Raw genomic sequence first — 23,854 nt, 5'->3', positions numbered from 1 at the left:
ATTTTGCAATGATGCAGTTGTGTCCAAGAGCTTCTCTGCTTCATATTTTTGCAGTCTCTCTGACAATTCAAGCACTTGAAAATTGTAACGCTCAACTGGTAGGGGTGATATGAGTTGCAGACTAACTTGTGACATAATTAACAGCGTGAAATGATCAATTTGTTTCCCATTTCTTGCTATCTTTCAAACAATGGGCATTCATCAAAATTCATTCTAAAATAAAGCTGGTGTAAGATTCTACAGGCAAGGCATCAGGTGTCTGTAAAACAGGCTAACTATGCTTCATTCTTTCACTCAGCTTGTCCTCGGTGGAATTGAAGATTGATGTGCATGGAAACAAAGCGCAAATAATATTGTTGCACTTGTTCCACCCCATAAAAACTGCACAATAATTATCACTTGCGCATTTTATTCAATATCTTAACTAAAGAATGTACAGTGTAAGTACCACATAAGTCTGCAAGCTGCAAGATCCAACAGCAAACTGCCCCGATACGCAGGTGAAAATAGTAAAGAAATTACAATACCATGTTTATGACACATGTAACCATAGTCTCATTCTAATACAAACCATGTCTGTTCGTGATTTAAAATCTCTTGAATTTCAACAGCCTGAATGGAACTAAATACAGATTTTAATACGGTTCAAGTTTTCTCGCAGTGCTGTCATGTTTTCTACATCAGCTCATTTGCTGAATCCTTGGAGTCACATGTTTTTAGACCCCTCATTGTAGATTTTACACAAAATGCTTCTAAAAATCACCTAGAAATCCTGGCATGACTTGAATGAAGTCCGATCACTCCACATAACCAGAAAGCATGAGCTTGTTAGTCCCGCAAGTATTACCATCATGTCTGCAGGACCACCCAAAAATTATGAAAAATCTATTACATGAATCAATGAAGTTAAAAATCGATCAAAATGGTAAAATATAAAAACTACAGAAGATACACAATTCACAAAGTTTGTTGATTTGTGCATTGCTTCCTCACAATTCTGAATACCAGTTGTATTCATTCTCTCTCTTCCCTTTGAGCAGCTCATTCGATCATTCTCCCCTCTGCTATATCAAAGCAGTGTGTCGCTTCTGCTTGCATCTGAGAGGCCAGTCGCATCAACACGATATCCCGTCAACATCCTCTGTGGCCATGCATTATGACAATGCGGAGACACGGATGCCTAGAGAAGGTTCATTGCTTTTACTCTCTGATGTGTTGGGCACACAAATGCCCACACACCTAGTCGTCCACATGAATATTGTCGGTGGGTGTGTCTTTTGAACCACCTCAGAATTGGAAGTGGTAGCCACCGGGGAATCCCCCTCCACCTCCCCCCATGTTGAAAGTGAAGGGGCCCCCGCCGCCGCCAAAGAAGGTCTGGAAGATCTGGTTCGGGTCAAAGCCAGCTGTGGAAGGAGAGGGCCGTTGGATGCGAGTGAGTTCACATTCAAACTATTCTCACCCAATGCAAAGTTGATACATATTCCTAAGGGTGAGATCTTATAAGTATATTCTCTTCCACTGATGTGAAAGTGTACTGCTCATCTGTCCCAAACATTTCTTTGGTATGTGTGTACATTTCCTCACTGAGTGAACTTGTTGTAAGTGCAAGTTCTTGCTTCAGTCTGAATTGAGCAGGTACATTTACAACTGTCTCAGTTTAAAAAATAGTGACGTAATTATTCCTTTCTTACTGACATCTCAAGGTGTTCACATTAAAAATAATGGAGGCAAAAAAACCATAAACATGTTTACAAATTAGGACTGATATTTCCGCAAGTAAGTCAGGAGAAATTACGACCCCCAACCAAGCTGCGGAAGTAAAGAACCTGGAGAAGGAGTTGGCCAAATGCGAAACATTCGCCAAAAAGATCTGTCCGAAGTACTACGACCTCAGAGTTTACCTGATTATGGTTGCTACATGATCTTTTTTTTTAACAATCAGATACACTGATTACAATATATCAGGCCACAGCGGTATCCACTGTGCCCAAGTCTGCATGCCATTCCATGCCACTGCATGGACAGGCTTCGATCATCACCGTACTAGCACCATTCTACATACCCACTACTGAACGGGGAGGGTACGTTAGGAATTAAAGTTGGTTTATCACTTCACATTTTTTGCTCAAAATTACTAAAAAAAACAACCCCAAAACAAAAACTCTTTATCTCAGCAAATTGCATTAGGTAGACAAGTTTCTTAGGAGAGCTTTCCGATATATTGGAAGCAACTTTCAAATGGTGGAAGATGAATTTTTAAGTCCTTCCCAGAACTATGTCTTAGTTTTAAAGAGACTGTATAGTACTGGTTGAGGTGAGGATTCAGCTTGTAAAGTTTTGCGAGATATTTAGAAACCACTCTATGAAATGTTTAAGAGCATAAAATTCTCAGGGGAATCAAAAGTTCATTTGATGAAAATTGGTTTTGTAATAACTGAGATATGTAAAAACAAGGTAAAATAAAGGGATCCTAATAAAAGTTGTGGCCTGTCAATTTTATTAGGATCGCTTTTTTGGATATCTCAGTCATTTGAAGGCCAAAAAATTCTCCTTGAAATCACATGCTCTTTCATATTTCCATAGAGATTTCTCATTATCTCACCAAAAAATATTATAAACCTGAATCCTCACCTCAACCTCAAATTCTTATGCAGCTTCAAAGCTGATTGCATGCTTTTTACCATGTTGAAATAAATAAATCAAATCAAATCACACCAGTACTGTACAGTCCCTTTAACATGATGCACATAGAAATCTTTGTTCGTTCCCTTACCACCAGAGAATCCATCCATGTCGTCTAGATCCTGGCCGCTGTCATACATCCGCTTCTTCTTGGCGTCGGAGAGGACGCTGTATGCCTCGCTGACCTCCTTGAATTTGAGCTCCTCCTGCTTCTGCTCCTCCGCCGTCTTGCTGGAGTGACGATCTACGGCAGAAGAGGACAGACGGACGTAATTACTGGAGAAATTTCGAACTAGAAAAGAACTCACAGAGCGCAGATCTCCACCAAGCAGCCCATTTCCACCTATAGGCATACTAGTGCACGCATGCTGAAAATCACCCAATATCCTAATTTAGAAGCCTTTTCTTGTTTACGTGATCAGCTTCCAGCTACGCAGTGCCTCGCCCAAGCACAGCACGCGCTTCAGAGCGCATATGATGATGATGATGATGATGAAACAGCATTTATATGGCACCATTTATCAGTACAATCATTGTGAGGTACCCTGCTCCCACAATGTGCAACACATCACTCACAAAGTTGCTGGAAAAGATAGGTCTTCAGTTCAGATCTGAAGGTATTGAGGTACAGTGTATGCAAACCTCAAATACACGCAGCTTGAACCCAAGTCCATTGAACCCATCTGCCAAAAGATTTTGTTAAAATCCTTCAAAAATCCATACCAATTCTGGATCACTACCAACATTTAATTATCTGTTCCTTTTGTCACTATCAACTTTTCCTCCAAGTTTCATTCAAATCCATTCACAACTTTTTGATTTATTTTGGAAGAGACAAACAAACAAACAAACAAACAAACAAACAAACAAACAAACAAACAAACAAACAAACAAACAAACAAACAAACAAACAAACAAACAAACAACAATGAAAGCATAACCTCCTTCCTTGCCGGAGGTAATGATGCAGTATGTGATACCTTGGGTACCAACTAAAAAATGTGCTATTTTGTCTCTTATTCTCATTCCCTACATCCTTCATCCCATTCTCATTCTTTTCTCCTCCCATTCATCATTTTATTATAGCTCTGACATTCTTTACTTTCTCCTAATCACCTTTAAATTTTATATCCATATGCATACCATTAGATAATTTGAGCTAATAATATATCAATTTACAAAGCACAGATCCTTTGCTCATACATTTTTTTTTTTGCACTGCAATAGCTCCTGATATGCTTACACAAAAGTGAACAGTAAAATCAAGAAATGTTAAATCTTGTCCTTCATAAGAGGATGGACACATTTGCTTGAATCAGATATATTATAACTGTATCAAGTTGATAGTAAGCAACTTTGGCATCTGCTTGAGACGGTGGAGGTGTGTGGGAAGCTACTACATACCCGGATGGTGGAGCAGAGCGTGTTTCCTGTAGGCTTTCTTGATCTCGTCATCGGTGGCGCTCTTCTGCAGGCCCAGCGTCTTGTAGTAGTCTTTCCTCTTGCTCTTCTTCTGTTCCAGCTTCGCTTCATGCAGTAATCTCTTGTTTTCTGGTTTTCAAACCAAGATATAAAGACAACGAGGTCGTAATAGGCAATACTCCCGATTTATCCAATCAACAGGCGTGGCGATACAATGCAATTAGCTTGGCCAAAGCACATGACCTCAAAGCCTCATTTGCATAGAGTAAACAGCTTGTGTACGCAAAACTGCTGGGGAAGTGTTACAGGACAATTGCAATATCTCGCCTTAGAAGCCATCAAATGATAAAATCTATACAGCAAATTGAAGGAGAAACTATTCTCTAACTAGCAATGTTAGTTAGTTTGGATCTTATTGAGGATAAACCTGTGAAAATAATGTCGAAATTTAGCTTCCAAAAAAGAAAATTTGGTCTCTAAAAAAAGTGTTAATTTTCACATTTTTCTTTATTGCCCCCAAATGAAACTTTTATATGACTTGTGGTAGTATATCCATACTGTGTTCCAAATATTTTTTCTGTACTATTTGGCACATGGTCATGATGGGAAAAAACCGAGACCACTGCCATTTTTGACCCACGTAAAATCCATAGTGTAAACAGTACGCAGTCCGATGTAGCGGTTTTCATGCTGCATGAAACAGTTGAAGCACATTGCAGGGTTCCTCTCTCGCCCACTCACACCACCCTGTGGACCAAAACCGAACCCTGTCGCCGTGCGTCGAACCTGACACCGCTGATTGGCTAAGCGTGCGCTGACCAGTAGAGAACGCACGCGCAGGAGGATGATCTAGTTTTGTATGTCCAGTGTTTTCTCCTAAATTTGGTTGTCTTTTTGCTCTGACTTTCACCTAACTACTAATTACAAATTCAAAAGCTTTGGCCTCTTATCAGTGAGTTAATTGCACCGTATCGCCGGGCCTGTTAACAGCTTGTTTCAACCATTGTGACAGGCAATTCTCCCGATTTATCCAATTTACAGCTTGTTTCAACCATCAATCAATCTTAGATTTCTCCAAATGAATGGAAATTTTGCTGGAGTATTATGGGGAATCAAATCACTGGAAGAAAATGAAAGATAATTCTTGACAGTAGGGGGGAGGGGGGATTTGCTCAATTACGATCTCACAACTGATTTTAAGCAATGAACTTTCTCTCTCTCTCTCTTTGCATTTTACATGCAATAAATAACCCCTTTGAATACAAAGGCTATTACATTCACGTACATCCTAGTCTGAAGGCTCAACAAAATATGCCACACAGGAGTAGAATTTGCACAAAGAGAAACATGTAACTGTCTTACATATTCCAAAATCAACAATAGACTCCTTTCATTAGTTGGAATAGAATTTAAAGTCCATCTTCATATACATAAGGATTGAGAGGATGCAGCAATATTAGCAGAACACATCAGTGAAAGTTTGAGGAAAATTGGACAATACGTTCAAAAGTTACGAATATTTTAAGTATCTGCGCAGTCACTGCTGGAAGAGAAGACTACTACAGTGTATGATGTCACATGCGTACAACTATACAAGGAAAATAAAAAGAGAATTTCACAAAACTTTACATTTTTAATAAAGTGCACATTTCTTCAACTTGCTACTGACGTATGTTAAGGGTAATATTATTCCCCCTGCCTTCTGAAAGAGAGAAGTCGAGTGTTCTTTTGTTGATGTGAGAAAAATGGAAATATATTGAATTTTCTTTATTCTTTCTTTATATCATTGTACTCATGTGACATCACAAGCTGTAGTAGTCTTTTCATCCAGCCATGACTGAGCAGAATCTTCAAAAATTCATAACTTTTTAAAAGATTGTCCGATTTTGCTCAAACTCTCACTGATGTGTTCTACTAATATTGCTGCATTCACTCAACCCACATGTCTATGAAGGTGAACTTGCCCTTTAAACCTTCTTTATGATGGAGAGGGAATAAATACTACAGATTTCCAGTGAATTCAGTCTGACCAACTAAAAATTCCAAACATTATTCTCAGGATATGAGGGAGGTTTATTCTTACGTGACATACGGTTGATTTTTTTTTTTTCCAATGGGGTGTATTACTGTAAGATTTGATGCATGACATTTGGAGACATTATTCTGAAACCATGCAAAATTTCATAACTTTTGCAAAAAGGGATATATGACCTTTCATACTGAAGGAAGCCTCACCTTTAGTCCTGTCCATTTGGAATATTTTGTCATAGTCTCTCACTGCTTCATCATACTTCTCAGAATCCATGTAGCTGTGGAGGGAAGTCACAGTTGGGTACATTGTGGTTATCATATGAAGTTAAAAATCTATAATCTTGAAGATTTAAAATGCACCAGACCAAATTCTTTTCATGATACCGTACATGTGGAAATTTCGGTGTAATTTCTCCATTGAGGTGGGTAAAATGAATTTCATGTTTTTAATTCTTCATAATCAGAGATGAAATTCATCACATACTGCAAGCAGAAATATTGACATGCTTTTATTCTTGTGCTAATATCTTCTCACATGAATGAATGAAAATTTCTACACCACGAAAATTTCTACTTTTAAAATTATTCCAAAAAAAAAGGTGCAGTGATGTAAACAGACTTGAATGGGGAAGAAGGTGCAAATGGTACACATATGGAAGGTATATTATTCTATAATAGTGCATAAACGACACACAATCTACACATTTTTTGTTACAGAGAATACAGTGTCATCGTATCACTGATACTCCTATGCAAGAAGTCACTATTATCTTTCACAACCATAAGTATAACAAAAACAATGAATATCACAAATTGGAAATCTAACCAATGGCAAGTCACGCCATAGATACATCGAGTCGATATTCAAATGAACCAGTCCCTTTGGTGTCACAGTGAATTCAACTTAGACCGTGGTGTTTTTTTTTGTTTTTTTTTTCCAGGATCCACATTTCATGAAAAAACACAAAGTGTAACAATGTCACGATTCAGATACTTCCAGACAAGTAGTCATTTCATTGCGTAAACAGACTTTGTGGGAAAGTTTTTGACATAAAATGTCAGCAATGTGCCTAAGGTGCACTTTATTTTTGTCACATGAAGTTCAATTCATTCACTGCGAGTTCTTCCTTACCACTTTGCTCTCCTTAAATATGCCTTCAGGTAGTTCTGGTCTAGTTCAATTGCCTTATTACAGTCCTCCACGGCCTCTTCCAGCTTGTTCAGCTGTGGAGCAAAACACACCAATGAGAGAATAGTAAGCACAAACAGTTTTGACTATCCAGAGGAGAATCTAACCCTATTCATACAGAAAACAAAAGACAGAAAATGATTTTCCAACTCAAATTGGATTAGGAATTACAGCTGATGAATGGAGTTCAAATGGTTTCCTGCACACTTCTATGGAAGAAAACTGCTACTCAAAAGATAATGCATGGCAAACTGCAATGCAATACCAGGAAAATTATTCCCTGCACACACACGCACACAAAGAAACATACTCAAAGAAATGATTCCACTGGTTCATCCAATGTGCAGAGCAGCCAAATATACAATTTGTATTGAGAAGCTGTTTCCACTGTTGCTGGTCCATTGTAAATCAAATTCTTCATGACCAGCAGCTAAAAGCACATAATTTTTTAGTCTTAAAATGCAGACTGCATCAAGTTTGCCAGACATTGAGTCATAAAAGATGAAGATATAATGACAACAAGTCTGAAGCTAACGTGTGAAACAATGACGCCCAAATTTCAGACAAAGATGGTACAATGTGGCTTAGTTACATCATGTAAGTCGCATAGTACTTCGGCAGAAGCCTATTCAATTCAGAGAGAACTGACAGTTCTTTAGCAGGTGTGGGTTGATTCTGCTGGCAGAAGATTGACTGCACTGGCACTTTCTATGTTTCATTCTCAATTGAAATCACAACTAAATCCTCACTTGACTTTATAAGGGCATTAGAAGGAAATATCAACAGATGAGCAAGGACAAGATTGGATCAAACAACATAGCATGGAACACCATCAAAGGAATTCAATACCAGGGCTGCCAGGGAAATCAAGGATATTCCACAGAGCAGTCAGGGGAATACTTGTGTATTACATACAACTCTATGGGCGAATATGATTCCAGAATGAGGGAGACATTCATATTCTCCTATCTGACATGATGTGATATCAAAGTTTTAAAAGACAATTTCACCTTAATGTACAAGTGGATTGAGTGAATGCAGCAATACTAGTAGAACACATCACTGAAGTTTGAGGCAAAATGGACAAACCGTTCAAAGTTATGAAGTTTCTGCATAGTCTCTGCTGGATGAGAAGACTACTACAGTTTATGATGTCACATTTGTAGAACGATATAAGGAAAATATAAAGAGATTCCACAAAATGTCAACTTTTGCGTCATGTTACGTTAGTATTATATTACTTGTTATTCACATATGTTAAGGGGTAATATCATTCTTCATGCCTTCTGAAAGAGGCAAGTCAAGTGCTCTTTTATTATGCAAGACAAGAAAAAAATATGATGAATTGTCTTTACATTTTCTTTACATCGTCCTACACATGTAACATCACAAGCTGTAGCAGCCTTCTGATTCAGCAGAGGTGGCACTGAAACTTCAAAAATTCACAACTTTTGAACAAATTGTCTGATTTTCCTCAAACTTTCGCAGATGTATTCCACTAAAATTACTGCATTCTCTTCATCCACATGTATAATATCAAAGATGGATTTGTTCTTTAAGGTAGCCTCCCGGAGAATCAGGGAGACTTGGGGACTCTGCCATACCTTGGAGCAGACTACCGCTCTGTTGCAGTACAGCTTGGCGTTGGTGTAGACGTTGTGGGGGTCTATTGAGAGCGCCTCGGTGTAGGAGTCGTAGGCCTCTTTTAGCTTGCCCTCCTTGAAAAGTGAGTTCCCCTCGTCCTTCTTTGCCTTCATCTGTTTGCATTTCTGTGATAATTCCAGTCGAGATCAAAGATATTAGTGTGAAAGCTGGCTATACGCATTTCCCTCTTACGGTTTAATGACGTTCGCCCCTACAACAATTGCTTCCATGAAATATCCGCAACCAAGCCAAACATATATTCTACCCACAAACATAGCCCTAACCCTATCCCTAGTCCCCCACATCAAATTAAACCTAAAGCCTTATCACAACACAAACCATAACCCTAGGTCCTTGGAGAAAATAAAACCAGAGCAAGTGTCGCAGGAGTGAATGTCGTGTCACCCACCTCTTATGGGACCTCTTTAATTATTACAAGGTATTATTCTGCACCTTCATGTATAAGCAGAGATCTCAGACAACCCCACGCATCTCTGCAAACCTTGAGATTCCCCTACCTGGACCCTCTGGCAAACTGGAGACATGCACACAATAGCATGTACACATAGAGCACATCAAGGGAGCCAGGCTCGTCACTTGCTGCCAGGGCCCATGGCTTGTGGATTGTAGATGTTCTCCAATAGTATCTTAGTTTCAATACATGTGACAAAACTGAAGTTGGGTGGGAGAAAGATAATGTTCTAGGCAGGAGACGCACAGCTAGATTGAGAGAAATTCAAACAACTGGGACAGCAGAAGATTTTGTGAACATGGCTTTTAAGCAGGAAATCTCCCATCAAATGAAGATAGTTGGAGTCTCTATATGAGAGGAAGTACACATGTCATACATTTCACTTGTTCTACTGGATAGAGATATGGGGATTGAAGTTTGCAGTGACCTGGCCCTCATTCACCCTTTTGGTCCACATGTATCACTAGGATAACTCTGCATTCCCTACAACACAAGGTTGATTCCTGCTAAGTCTGATCAGACTACATTTATGAAGAACATAAAAAACAAAGGATATAACACCCTTACAAAAAAAAACAAAAAAACTTGAGCACTTGGTTAAGATGAGCTAATGAAAGCTAAACTAATGCCATCAGGGCCACCGTGATCACTTTAAGTAGCCTTGAATATTCTCGCTTTGGTCGTGATATGAGGCAGCACCCAAGGATTGTTACAAGCAACAGACATTGCAAACATCATACCACCTTCATTTTTAAAAATATTGACTCCTGGGAAAAAGTTGTGAAACAAACATTTTCCAAGATGTTAAAGTCAGAGCAAAGTCCTAAAGCTTATCGATGTCCACATACGTCATTCTCATAGTGTGCTTGCCACAAGCGGAAATTTAACCTGTACAAAGCTGCATGGCAGAAATAACCCAATTGAATTTGAAGGCATTACCTTGAATGCTAATTTGGCTTTGGTGTAGTCCGGCGACAACCTAAGGACGTGCTGGAAATGTTGCTGGGCCTTGTCGATGTTGTCCTGATAGTACAGACTCAGTCCTCGCACGTAGAGGGCGTCTGGGTCACGAGGGTCTTTTACTAGTACAGCGCTGCATGGTGAAAGCGAGAGTTTGACGAGTAAAGTTAGTTTTAATATTTGGAAGAATTCAACTTACAGTGTACCAGCTGCTATGGCCACATTCAATTACTATATCACGTTGAATGTTATAATAGATTCTTTTTTTGAGTCAATGCACTTGCTTGTTTGTTTGTTTTTTTCACTGCACTAAATAGATATTTGAGTGAGGGCAAACATATGTATCATATTATTCACAGGAATTGTAACAACTATTATATCACTGAGGTGAAAAAAAAAAACCCAACCCATCCCGAATAAGTTTTGGGTCCCTAATTAAACCACCACCATGATTTTTCTAGGCCTTTAAAAGTCTGACTGCAGAGTTCAATCAAGATGATTTCATTTAATTAAGTTATGGGCAGTCTTGTAAATAACATAACCTCACTGACAAATACAGTTTTGATTTCCACTAGTTCCCTTAAAACTTTTTTTTTTGCCATGTTTGTCAAAATGGAGATCAGCACTTGCAATTTTACAGGTACACTGTACATTTGTACAGAGAGCAAGCAACTCATTCAAAATCTGTCAAGACACATATAGACATTTCTCCCACATCGCTACTCACTTAACAGCCTCTTGCGCCTCCGAAAAACGTCGCAGCTTCAGCAGGGCTTCAGCTCGCCGCACCTTGAACCTTACACAGGCTGGTGAATGGTCTATAGCCCTCTCCATATCAAATACAACCTGTCCAAGGGGGGAAAAAAATTGGTGAATATAGAAGGAAGGATAGTCAGGTGCATGCCCTTCTGTATTGACAAAAAATACAACAAAAACAAAAGCTACTAGACCTACAAATACACACAATCACTTATCAAAACAGAGGCACATTCACACAAATGTATACAGAGGAAAGAAATGTGTCCTCATCTGATATCCAATGTATGAGCTCAAGCAAAATGTTTATAAATTGTATCTCTTTATATGCTTGGTGCCAGTAAAGCATGTATCACAATGACAGCTACGACTGCAGTCAGTTGCTCTTATGCCGTAATCTACATGTATGTGACAGATTTATCATCTGGATGTTTATATTCTTATTCAAACATCCATGGCACTGCTACAAACATCACCAATGTGTGGGGAATACAGTGTTATACCCCTTTCATATTGGCATCCTCGGATGTCACGCCAGACTCGCGTCTGGGATGAACACGGCGTGACTGACCTCCCAAATCCTTATGTAAACACGAGGTACAGCCCATGGTACCCTTTCATATTGATCTTGAACACGGCACGAACTCGGCACACGTTCCCATAGCAACCTGCAGGGGACACGGTCCCGTGATTACTTGCCGCCAGCTTCCCGCACTTTTTTTTTCATGAAAGCGATAGTCTGGCAGTCCACCAAAATGCCGAATCCACAAATTTTTCCCATGCATTAAAACAATACATACATTTTACAGCTGGCAGCAATCAGTACAGTGTATGTATAGCCACTGATGGCAGTCGTCAGTAATCATGTCAATTACTCGCGCAGACTGACCCAATTCTAAGCAGGTGCACCTAATCGCCTTGTAATTTCTCACGTGAAATGAGTGTAAAAATTGTTTAGACATAAATAAAACATAAACTACATTATTTTGTTGTCAGCACATATTTCATTATTCTTTTTTTTGTGTGTTATTTACTCATTTGCTGTTCTTACAAATTTGATATCTCTGCATGTCGGCAAACAATTTGCTATGGCATAATACGATAAATAAACGACCATTGTACCTTGACAAAGCACACACGTGTAACTGTATACATCCTCGCGCGCGCTCGCAGTTGTGTTCATCAGAGATTTCCGGTTCCGGTTGTATGCCGTGTCCGTTCATATTGGCAGCGTCTAGCACGAAGTTCACGCTGTGTTCATCCACTGTTCGTGCTGTGTTCACGCCAAGTCAAGCTTTCATATTGACAGTGGTCTGGTATGAACACGGCACGTCCTCCGGAAGACGTGCCGTGTCTTTGGCCAATATGAAAGGGGTATTACATTGTATATCCCAGCCTCTTTCAAACATGCCCTTTCTTATAGGGTCTTTGACAATGACTATCAGATACACGTACCTTGAGTTTTTCAAGAAACTCACCTTCCTATAATCACCAGCATTAAATGCCTTATCTCCAGCTGCATCATGAATTTGCACAATTTTAGCAGCCCTCATCTGCAATAAGAACAAAGACACAGACATTAAAATAGTGACAATTCACTTCATCGTATGAACAACAACTAACTAAAATAGTATTATTCAATGTGGTATGCCAGGCAGATTGAAGATTTTTACATTTTTCTTGCTATGTGATACCGGTGTAAAAATAACAAGGCAAGTGCCATAATGTGTCTCGCCCATTCGCGTACAAGAAATTGTACGCGAATGGGATATAACAGATAAAAAGAGATATAAAAGAGTAAAAATTTATGGCGAAAAAGAAATATGCCATAAAAACTAAACATTGAGCCCTTAAAGTTCGTTGTCCCCTGCCTGTGACCTTTGACCTTGTGGTGATCATCCACTCCCCAAGAGACATCTACCATACAAGTTTGGTAACAAACGGACCTATGGATCAAAAGTTATGACCCATAATAGAAACGCGCCATAAAAACTTAACATTGGGCTCTAAAAGTTTGTTGACCCATGCTTGTGACCATTGACCTTGTGGTGACCATCCACTCCCCAAGGGACATCTACATGTACCAATCAAGTTTGGTCACAAATGGAGTTATGGATCAAAAGTTATGACCCATAATAGAAACGCGCCGTAAAAACTTAACATTGGGCTCTAAAAGTTTGTTGACCCCTGTCTGTGACCTTTGACCTTGTGGTGACCATCCACCAAGGGACATCTACCATCCAAGTTTGGTCACAAATGGAGTTATGGATCAAAAGTAATGACCCATAATAGAAACGCACCATAGAAACTTAACATTGGGCTCTAAAAGTTTGTTGACCCCTGCCTGTGACCTTTGACCTTGTGGTGACCATCCACTCCCCAAGGGACATCTACCATCCAAGTTTGGTAACAAACGGACCTATGGATCAAAAGTTACGAGTCATAATAGAAACGCGCCATAAAAACTTAACATTGGGCCCTAAAGTTCATTGACCCCTGCCTGTGAGCTTTGACCTTGAGGTGACCTTCATAAATGGTAAAATGTGAAACTTTGTATGACCCCTCTTCCCTCGAAGTTTGATTGCAATTGAAGCTCAGAGTAAAGAGTTATTGAAGTTTTTGTAGGACGGACGGACGGACGATGGATGGACGACGGACGGACAGACGACGGACGGATGGACGGGCGGACGACGGACGGACAGACGCCACAGGCGATCCCTTAGTCTCCCCGCACCTCCGGTGGGCTCGACAAAAATGGACACATACTTTGTCTGCTACTTTATACGCAAGAATTTGTCCTTTCTAGTGGCATGTCAACAATAGGCAAAATCAAAAACACACATACAGCAATTGATCTTCCCTGACTAGAGCATGAAACTTGATTGCGGCAAAATTTCCTTTTTTATATTGCAGAGCAGAAAGTCCCGAATGACAGACACAAAATAAAACTGAGCAAAGGAGGAGTCTAAATTTATGCAACTCATTAAATTCCTTACACAACAATTCTGCCCTATGGCAAGACATCTGGCAACAAAGTAATTCACAGGTATGGGTTCTTGTTAGCATTGTAGTTTCAGCAAAAATGAGAGACAAAAAAAAAGATAATAAATTTACAAGAGAAAAACACAACAAAAATCAACTAAATAAGTACATGAAATAATATAATTAATACAAGTATGAGTGCATCTTATCATGCTGCTTTTCATTGCCAGGGGTGTTGGTAATAGCATGGACCTATATAGGTCCATGGTAACAGGTACACATCCCTAATGTGAGTGCAGTTATGTATGTACATGTATTATATAAATGCATGTGAATGTGTACTTAAATGTATGTATGCATACAATGTATTGATGCATCCATGTATGTGCAATATATGTGTAAGTACTATGCAAGTATAATGTGCCTACCAAAACATGGTCCTATTAGAAAATGCTGCAAGTCATCAACGCACTGTATGACTTATCTCTTACTTTGAAGTATTCCCTACCAAACATGGTCTTTGAACTCTGAGAAAATTTAGGATAGACTATCAAACACAATCCACAACGCAGTGTTAAATCTGTCGTTCCACAGGGGGAGGGGCCTCTGAGATGTGGAATTATGTTGCTTCAATCGAGAAATGCGACACTTATCAGCAATGCATGGACAGCGCTGACTGTGCCACACACCCTTGCCAAGCTAAGCTGCCAGCTTATCAACACTGCATATTTTGCTCAAACACACAACCACGCACAAACCAATCGATAAATTGCAATATGCCACAGTACGTAGAAGGCGTAACATGTGTTTCCATTCCTCACTAACATAGCTTATGCAACATGGTGACTAAATGGCAATGTTTCGTAGGGATTTTCGAAGCAAATTCTGATTTTCCGTTACAGTTGTGTCTTCAAAGACATGTCTCCTCGACCTTTTCAAGAAGTTAGTATGCATAATCACGATGAAGAATATCATATTGCAGTCTGTTTGGGGGTCAGATTTTGAATACTGGCCATTTGCAAGAAAAATAGCGATAGATTTGTCATAAAATTTGTATCATAGCAACGTTTGCACAAGTTTGCTGTACTGCATTTACAGTACGAATGCTTATACCACTATATAAAAAGTTAAATGCCTCAGGGAAAAACAGAATGTTTTCCAAAAGCGCTCACATCATTGTATAACAGTAAAGCTTGAACAAGTTTGCTGTACTGCATTTGCGTACTACCGCATATATAATAATTAAAGGTTAAATGGCTTTGAAAAACAATGTTTTCCCAGAGTACACACTGGCCCGAATTCACGAAGGTGGTACAATCTTGTCCATGGTTTAAACCATGGACAAAGACTGTAGTTTTGTATGGGGCACCAAGTGTCACATGGCCTATGTCATTACGAAATCAGTCACTTCGTTGACGAAATGATCCTTTCGTGGACGAAATGTTAACAAAATGAACATTTCGTAACGACATTGGCCATGCGACACTTGGCGCCCCACACAAAATAACCGTTTTGTCCAAACTATGGACAAAGAATGTACCACCTTCGTTCAGGCCAGAGGGTTTACACAATAGCACACATGGAGTTTATGGAAAGAATCAATGCTGATGCTATCTATGACGTCATGGTAGGATCATTCACCCCTTACCTCAGACTGGGCCTGCTTATTGGTGGGTTCGATTTCAGTCACTCTCTGCAGAGCTCTAATTGCTGCCTCCACTGACCCCAGAGCAAGCTGGCACTTGGCTTCCCGTAGGTGACCCTGTACCAATGTAGGTACCAGAAATACAATCAATTCATACTCTAAAAATACTGGTTTATGACCAAAAACAGGATTAACCCTATAAAGCCCAAGGGAGGGCACATTGTGCCCCCCCCCCCCATCAGATTTTCATTCGCCACTCCTTCGCCCTTAATCCAATTTTAACCAAATTTGGTGACTTTTCCTAAAATCTTATTCCGAACATTTTGATATATAATTTAGCTATATTTGATATTGCTGGTTGCCATGGCAACCATAAACTGACAACCATGTCAGTCAGATTTTGCGTATTTTTCTGTTCCAATTCGAATAAACAATATGTATGAATGTATGAAATGGGCGTTTCTTGGCTGAAATTTGCTGAAGAAGCAAAATATGAAGTAATTATGGCCCTGAAATGTTTTTCCTATTATTTTCTTTGTTTTTCTGTGACAATGGCATAAAACAATAGATATAATAGAGATAGTTGAAAATAACAATATTTTCCAAAGATTGCCATTCTATTTTGTGTCATTTTGATTCCTTCACACTAATTATACTTCTAGTATCATTTGTTTATCACATTATCAATCTGCAAACTTAAAATTCCAATATCATGGGAATATGAAATATGATAACTATGCATGTACTTATCCAAAAAAATACATCACAGGTCTCATAATGTATTTCTTTATTTTGTAATGAATAGCGCCCCCATGTGGTGACCTTGAGAAATTTCAATCATAACAAATAATGAGCTTTGACTTGCACATCATTTGTGGCAAATATGAAAAATATTGGTCTATGATAAGACATATATACTGGGGATAAAGAAATTATACAGAAAAATCGTGTTTTTAGCATATTTCCTATGTATTTCTTTATATTTTGGTAAATAGCGCCCTCTATGGGTGACCTTGAAAATTTTCAAGTATGCGGTCATGTAGAGTACGAGTTGCTCTACCCATGCGCCAAATATGACGATGAAACATCAAACAATAACAAAGTTATATAGGGGGCACAATGTGCCCCCCCCTTGGGCCTGGGAAGGGGCAAAATAGCTTGGGCTTTATAGGGTTAAATCAGAAGAGTATCAGCATTGCAATGCTTATTTATTATGAGAATACTTAATATCATACACATAAATAGTCACTTTTCTTTCTCCCCCTGTCAAATATCTCTTCTACTTCATGAAATATATGTGTGAAAAACTGCACACTGCCAACAGGGAAACAATTAAAGAAATACTATATTCTTGCAGCAACATATCTTTATGCAGGGTGTGCCTCTGAATAAAACTATACTGATTCGGATTTTCAGTGATAATGCCTACAGAAACCCATGCAGCAAATTTCTTGGCTCTTCAGAATCTCTTGATACATTCCTGAATTTGCTTCTATCTGAATAAATCATTATCTCTGGCGCTTGACAATTCAAAATGGAATCATGATGATCCATGAGTCAAGTTTGGAAAAAGAAACGACAAGAAATATCATCTAATGATGGGACAAAGTCAAATATGATTCTTGCAAATCATTGACATCAGCGCTCCTCTGGCCTCTGACCTTGACCAACTGGTCATCCAACTTGACCGAATGCTGGGCGTCCTGCAGTGCTTCGGCATACTTGTCCAGCATCATGTATGCTGCTGCCCGGTTCGTGTAGAAGCTGGCACATGTTGGGAAAATTTCTGTTGGATTGTACAGAGAGAAAAAAAAAAGGTTTGTTGGTGTGATTGCTGGTTTACCTGCTGACAAGGATGTTCTGCATCTTCAGTTACTTAATTTTATCTTTTCAAGTGTTTTCTCTCCTTAACCATGTTCATTCTGATGAATCAGAGACAGTTGCTTTCAGAACTATCATGCTAGGGTAAAAATGTGCTCTGTAGAATAGTTCTGCTCCTTGCTAGTTTATATTTCTTCAGAAGGGAAGAGAACTCTCACAACTATTCCCCTAGTGTTTACATGTACTTACGTAACAAACTATAGTCCTGCAATAAAACAACAAAACAGCAATACAACAAAATGTCAGAAAGGGGACTTTTTGTTTGTTAAGGTATCAGAGAAATAACTTTATGCAACCAAAACAACTATATAGAGGCATTCATAGCATGCCTTAAAAAATATACTTTATTTCTGAAAATGAAATGGCTGTCACCTTCTTCTTCCGTTCATTCCGCTTCGTTCAATCCTGAAGATTCTTGCACATGCCTTGGCAAGGCCTTATTACCTCTCTAAATCTAAGTTTGACAAGTGTTCAATGATGTTTTTATTTTGGTAGTTTTCAACTTACTAATAGCCTCAGAATAGAGCTTGATGGCTTGGTGGTATTCCTTCTTCTTGTAAAACGTGTTGCCTTCATTCTTCTTGGCTTCAGCGAGGCTGCATCAAATATGGAGAAAAGAAAGAAAACAGAACCACACCTGCATTATATCGCTCCATGAAGAAGGATGAGTCATTTCATTCAGAGTATAGACCAGATTCATGAAGCTACAAAGTAGTTTGTCAAGTGAAGAGCATCCCAGCATAGATAGTTGGGAAAGAGCTGTTGCAGGGATTACAGTTATGCATCTCATCAAGGGTCAAGGGTGAAGGTTCAAGGAAGGAGACAGATGTACGGTAGTCTGATGGGATTTGGCAGTCCTCGCACATTGATTATACGTGTAGGGTCTACCAGGAACTAATTACTGTATACGCTATAATTTTCGCGTACATAAATTTTCACGAATTGCCGCTGTCACACATTTTCGCGAGTGGTTAAATTCGCGATTGGGGGACCAGAGAAAATATTAAGTGGCAAAGAAAGTGTGAATTTTCAACTTACTAGCAAATAAGAATGATACTAGTTATACACTGCATGAAAAAAACTTACCAAACTCTGCGAACTAGTAAGTCAGAATTCAACATTTTTGAAGTGGTTAAGTCCATCGCACTAGATTTCTGACGAGTGGTCCCCTTGCGTAATGGATTGGCTCTCTACGGTATTCGTAAGTAGACGTGGACGTGCGTAAACAAGCTTAGCCAGTGACGTGGTATACTAGTACTGAAATGTTCGTATCATCAAGGCAAGGGATTTATTTTGGAAGGTAATATTTTCGCGTGTTGTTAATTTCGCGAATAGCTCCCGACTCGCGAAATTCGCGAAAATAAAACCCACGCGAAATATATAGCGTATACAGTATACACAGCCCAGTTGCTGTAAATACGCGCCAGGGCTGTACCAGGATGGTGCACAACAACAACGCGAACACAAAGCGAAAATGCCGATCGCGTTGAGTTTTGATACTTGAAGTCGGACGATCGTCATCCCTAATGGTACGTAAACTCCGAACGACCGAAGTTTGTGCATGCAATTGCGCAATGCCAGACTCGGTGCTATATCCATAAATGTGTGGGACAATGCTGCCACTGACTGAAACACGTGTGTGTGTGTGTGTGTGTGTGTGTGTGAGTGTGTGTGTACACATTAAACACAAACATTGTGACCGCGAGCTGCGGTGATTGGAGGAGAGAGGCCAGAAGACGCGTGGCTCTTTTGGCCTCTCTTCATGTGCATGCGCACTGAGAGTGTGCATCCATTCGGAAGCTCTCGTGGCTTGCTCCGACAGCCATTTTGGGTCAGGAGATTTGTAGCACAGAACTCTTGTAGTCTGGAGTGTTGTTCGCTGACCCATTGAGCCAGCGCTATTCTCAGTCAGTGTCACTACATTTGATACAGAATGGGGGAGGCAGCGTGTTGCATTGGTCTCCGTGCCGTACAAACCACTCGCCACGATTGTATGCCTTTGACATAATTTTTGCCACCTCAAACTCACCTATTAAGACAATCTTCATTGATTAGACTTCATGTCTATCTTATCAATATTGACATACACAATTAACAACTTACCGAAAACAAAGATTACATGCAGCGTGTGCGAATGGTACATCATCTTTCACTGATGGTCATTTTGAATAATTGGGAGTTCACACAATTGGAGCTGCATATCATCTTCCTCTTCAGTAAGTTGTAAATTGTGTAGGTCCATATCGATAACATAGACATGAAGTCTAATTAATGAAGATTGTCTGTAATGAATTTCAGGTAACAAAAATGATGTCAAGTATCAAAACTCAACACGATCGGCATTTTCGCTTTGTGTTCGCTTTGTTGTTGTGCACCACCCTGGTACAAGTGGTACAGCCCTGTCGCGTTTTAGTTTTTACAGGGACTGGGCTGTGATCTCTGTAGTTTAGTTAAAGGACAAGTTCACCTTCAATACATGTGGATTGAGTGGAGGCAACAATGTTAGTAGAACACATCAGTGAAAGTTTGGGGAAAATCCGACAATCCGTTCAAAAGTTTAAAAAAAATATCTGTGCAATCACTGCTGGAGGAGAAGACTACTACAGTGTATGATGTCACAATAAATACTCAATCGTAAATACTCAATCATGAGTGATACACGCCATTAAAACCAAAACAAAAAAAAAGTCACATGCATACAACGATATAAGGAAAATATAGAGAAAATTTCACAAAACTTGACTTTTTGAATAAAGTGCACATTTCCTTGTCTTGTTACTGACTTATGTAAGGGGTAATATTATTCCCCCTGACTTCTGAAAGAGAGAAGTCCAGTGTTCTTTTATTATGTGAGAAAAGTGAAAATATCTTGAATTTTCTTTATACTTTCTGTACAATTGTATACAGTTGTACTCATATGACATCACAAGCTATAGTAGTCTTCTCATCCAGCTGTGCTGTGACTGAGCAGATACTTCAAAAATTCATAACTTTTGAACGGATTGTCCGATTTTCCTCAAACTCTCATTGATGTGTTCCACTAATATTGCTGCATTCACTCAACCCACATGTCTATGAAGGTGAACTTGTCCTTTAACAAGGAACACGTTAAATTTATTGCTGCTTCTTTTCCTGTAGAGTGTAGGCTGTTGTAGCACACACACACACACACACAAAATGTAATGTGTGATTGTGAAGTGTCAGGAAGTTTAAAAGGTAAATAATTGTTTGTAGCTTTGTCCACAGCCAATATTTGTTTTGACTTCTTTCTTTCTTTTTTTCCTTCTTCCTATCTGTTTTCCCTCCTGCACACTAGCTTTAACTAGTCTCTTGTGTATCTGTACCGTAGTTATGGGTAAACTCGGCCTAGTGTGTAAAGTCGGCCGCCAGCGCGCACAGTACATAAAATTGTACTGTGCGCGCTGGCGGCCGACTTTACCCGCTAGGCCGAGTTTACCCATAACTACGGTACTTCGTCTTGTAAATATGTGTATTTTAAACAAAAATGTCTTTTTAGCTATGTTTCAATCAGATTCAACTACATTTTCAAATGTTAAGGGTGCACTCACTTCAAGCTGTGCTTACTGAGTTGTCACCTCCAGTTTGTCATTACTGAATTGTTACTGCTGTTACACGAATTGATCTGGAAATAAATGTTCTATTGAATTGACTTAAACTTTTAGTTGAGCCATGACATGAGCAGTTGAGTAGATTCTATGACTAAAAAATTACCCCTCTAGGCTCTCATCTCATATAAAGCCATGTCACACTTCTACACTAGATTCAACACAGATGCCACGACACAAATGTCAGGAACACAATCAAATCGAAGTAAAAAAAAAGTGGGCTTCCAGTGCAGTGGCAATGTCAGTAGTGTGGCAAAGCTGTCGTTCTGTTGCAAGTTGGAGTTGTGCTGTGCTGTGCATGCATGCTAGGCAGCTAGGCGCGCCGCCCTGCCCGCCGTGCCCTGCCTGCATTCACCGGCAGGTTAGTGACCGTGTCCATGGAAGTCGGTGGCGACTCTACGTAGCCCTCTCATGCAATTCACACTGTTCCACAACCGACAACCATTTGATCAACGAGCAATACCACACTCTCAAACAAAAATTCAACGACTAAAATATACTCAATGAAAGCATATAATTATGGTCTCTTACTCTTGGTCGGTTTCCATTCCATTCTCCTCGACATTATCTTCACTTTTGGCATTTTCCACCACAGTTTCATTCTCGATAGGATCACCCATTTTCGCAGTTGAGTTAGAAAGGGAGCTTGCTGCAGAACTCTCGATCTCTCATGAATGAAATGCCAATTTAGAATTAGTTAATAAGAGATATTTTAGAATTCATGTCTATAGCAATTAATTACGCCCATTAATATACATAAAATAAATTAACTACGAACAATATTTCATGGATTTTATAGAATCGTATACAGTCAATGAAATTTATGATAAAAAAAATCAACATCTTCTATTATGTATTCAAATTGGCAGAAATCATTGGCAGTGTAGTAAATGGCTGTACCTGTAGTAATCGCAAAGACTGGGTGAAAGCTCGGCCTTGATTTTTATGTTTTCATCTATTTCATCGTGTCAGCGTACTGATAACATGTCACCAGCGTTCGCAATTCATGTCATGCTTCGCACTGTATTTATTTTAAACTTTATTGCTCATAAATGACCACTGTGTATCTTCTGCTCTGTAGGGCATAAAACTCCAGCAGAAAGAATGTTCTGGAATACGAGCTCACACGTGCGAACGCTTGTTGAAATCGAATGCAGCCAGCCGCTGGGCCATGCACCTTCCGTTGCATTTACACGGGCTCCAGCATGTAAATGGACGTCAATGTACCAGTTGTACTAATAGTAATCAGATTCTGCTGGTACACTGTACTTCTTGGGAAACAAGCTCTGCTTTCATCGGAAATACAGGGGACGGTATTGGTGTGGGATAGAATGGACAATGATAGTACATTATGAACAGAAAAAAAAGTTGGAAGCATGTATGCCCTACTACATACACTATGTACAATGTATTCCATTCCTCGCAACTTGCCGTATCGCGAAGATTATGTAGTGGTACATGTATTGTGGATTTCTCGTAGATGTAGGAAAAGCCCCGTTTTATCAAAAGATATGATCAATTTTAAATTTCCTTACCACACAGGCTGCCATAGAAAGTTGAAATCAATCAATTTTAACTCTTCATAAAACAGGGCTCAAAAGATGGTCTGCTGCCATCTTTCGTTAGGATTTCTGTTTTCCGATGAGAGGAAGATTGACGTAGATGCAAGTTTTTATGCGTCGCCGTCCTGGTCGAAACATGGAACAATATTTTTTATGAAAACATTTAGTAGAATAAGGCTACTGACAAAATAAGAGGGGGCTGAAGAAAGAGCATTCTCGATTTTTTTTATAGATTTATTTATTTATTCATCTATTTATTTATTTATTTATTTCATTTTATTATTATTTTTTTTTTTGGGGGGGGGGGTGGGGTTCCCATCTGTATTCTTTATGGAGTATTAACAGCTTTATGTGAATTTCCAGTACTTTTATCGAGGTAATGATTTTGGACTACTCTCTGTAGGCCCTACGTGTGCCGAATTGAATTAAATATATATATATATATATATATATATATATATATATATATATATATATATAATATATATATATACGTATATATTATAATATACATAAAGGTCAAGTCCACCTTTATATACATGTGAATTGAATGAATGCAGCAATATTAGTAGAACACATAAGTGAAAGTTTGGGGGAAATCGGACAATCCGTTCAAAAGTTATGAATTTTTAAAGTATCTGCGTAGTCACTGCTGGATGAGAAGACTACTACAGTGTATGATGTCATATGCGTACAACCATAGAAGAAAATAAAAAGAGAATTTCACAAAACTTTATTTTTTGAATAAAGTGCACATTTCTTTGACTTGTTACTGACATATGTTAGGGTAATATTATTCCCCCTGCCTTCTGAAAGAGAGAAGTCAGGTGTTCGTTTGTTATGCGAGAAAAGTGAAAATATGTTGAATTTTCTTTATTCTTTCTTTATATCGTTGTACTCATGTGACATCACTAGCTATAGTAGTCTTCTCATCCAGCCTTGAGTGAGCAGAAACTTCAAAAATTCATAACTTTTGAACGGATTGTCCGATTTTCCTCA

General features: G+C 39.1%; 1 protein-coding gene across 1 annotated transcript; it reads right to left on the bottom strand.

Moving 5' to 3' along the window:
• Nucleotides 1-768: 768 nt before the first annotated feature.
• LOC139723551 (dnaJ homolog subfamily C member 7-like) lies at nucleotides 769-21,913 on the bottom strand. The gene is made up of 13 exons (XM_071634791.1): nucleotides 21,825-21,913; nucleotides 18,175-18,263; nucleotides 17,448-17,572; nucleotides 15,790-15,903; nucleotides 12,638-12,712; nucleotides 11,131-11,249; nucleotides 10,383-10,536; nucleotides 8,932-9,096; nucleotides 7,271-7,362; nucleotides 6,343-6,416; nucleotides 4,090-4,236; nucleotides 2,777-2,929; nucleotides 769-1,406 (listed from the first exon to the last, which is right to left on the bottom strand). The coding sequence occupies exons 1-13, from the start codon at nucleotides 21,911-21,913 to the stop codon at nucleotides 1,288-1,290; spliced, it is 1,515 nt and encodes a 504-aa protein (XP_071490892.1). The 3' UTR covers nucleotides 769-1,287.
• Between the last annotated feature and the right edge of the window lie 1,941 nt (nucleotides 21,914-23,854).

The sequence above is a fragment of the Diadema antillarum genome, unplaced genomic scaffold (genome assembly GCF_040938485.1).
Source record: "Diadema antillarum isolate AM-2024a unplaced genomic scaffold, OU_Dant_1.0 scf00000192, whole genome shotgun sequence".
NCBI classification, from domain to species: Eukaryota; Metazoa; Echinodermata; class Echinoidea; order Diadematoida; family Diadematidae; genus Diadema; species Diadema antillarum.
The sequence above is the reverse complement of the archived record's forward strand: the minus strand, read 5'-3'. Positions and strand labels throughout refer to the sequence as shown.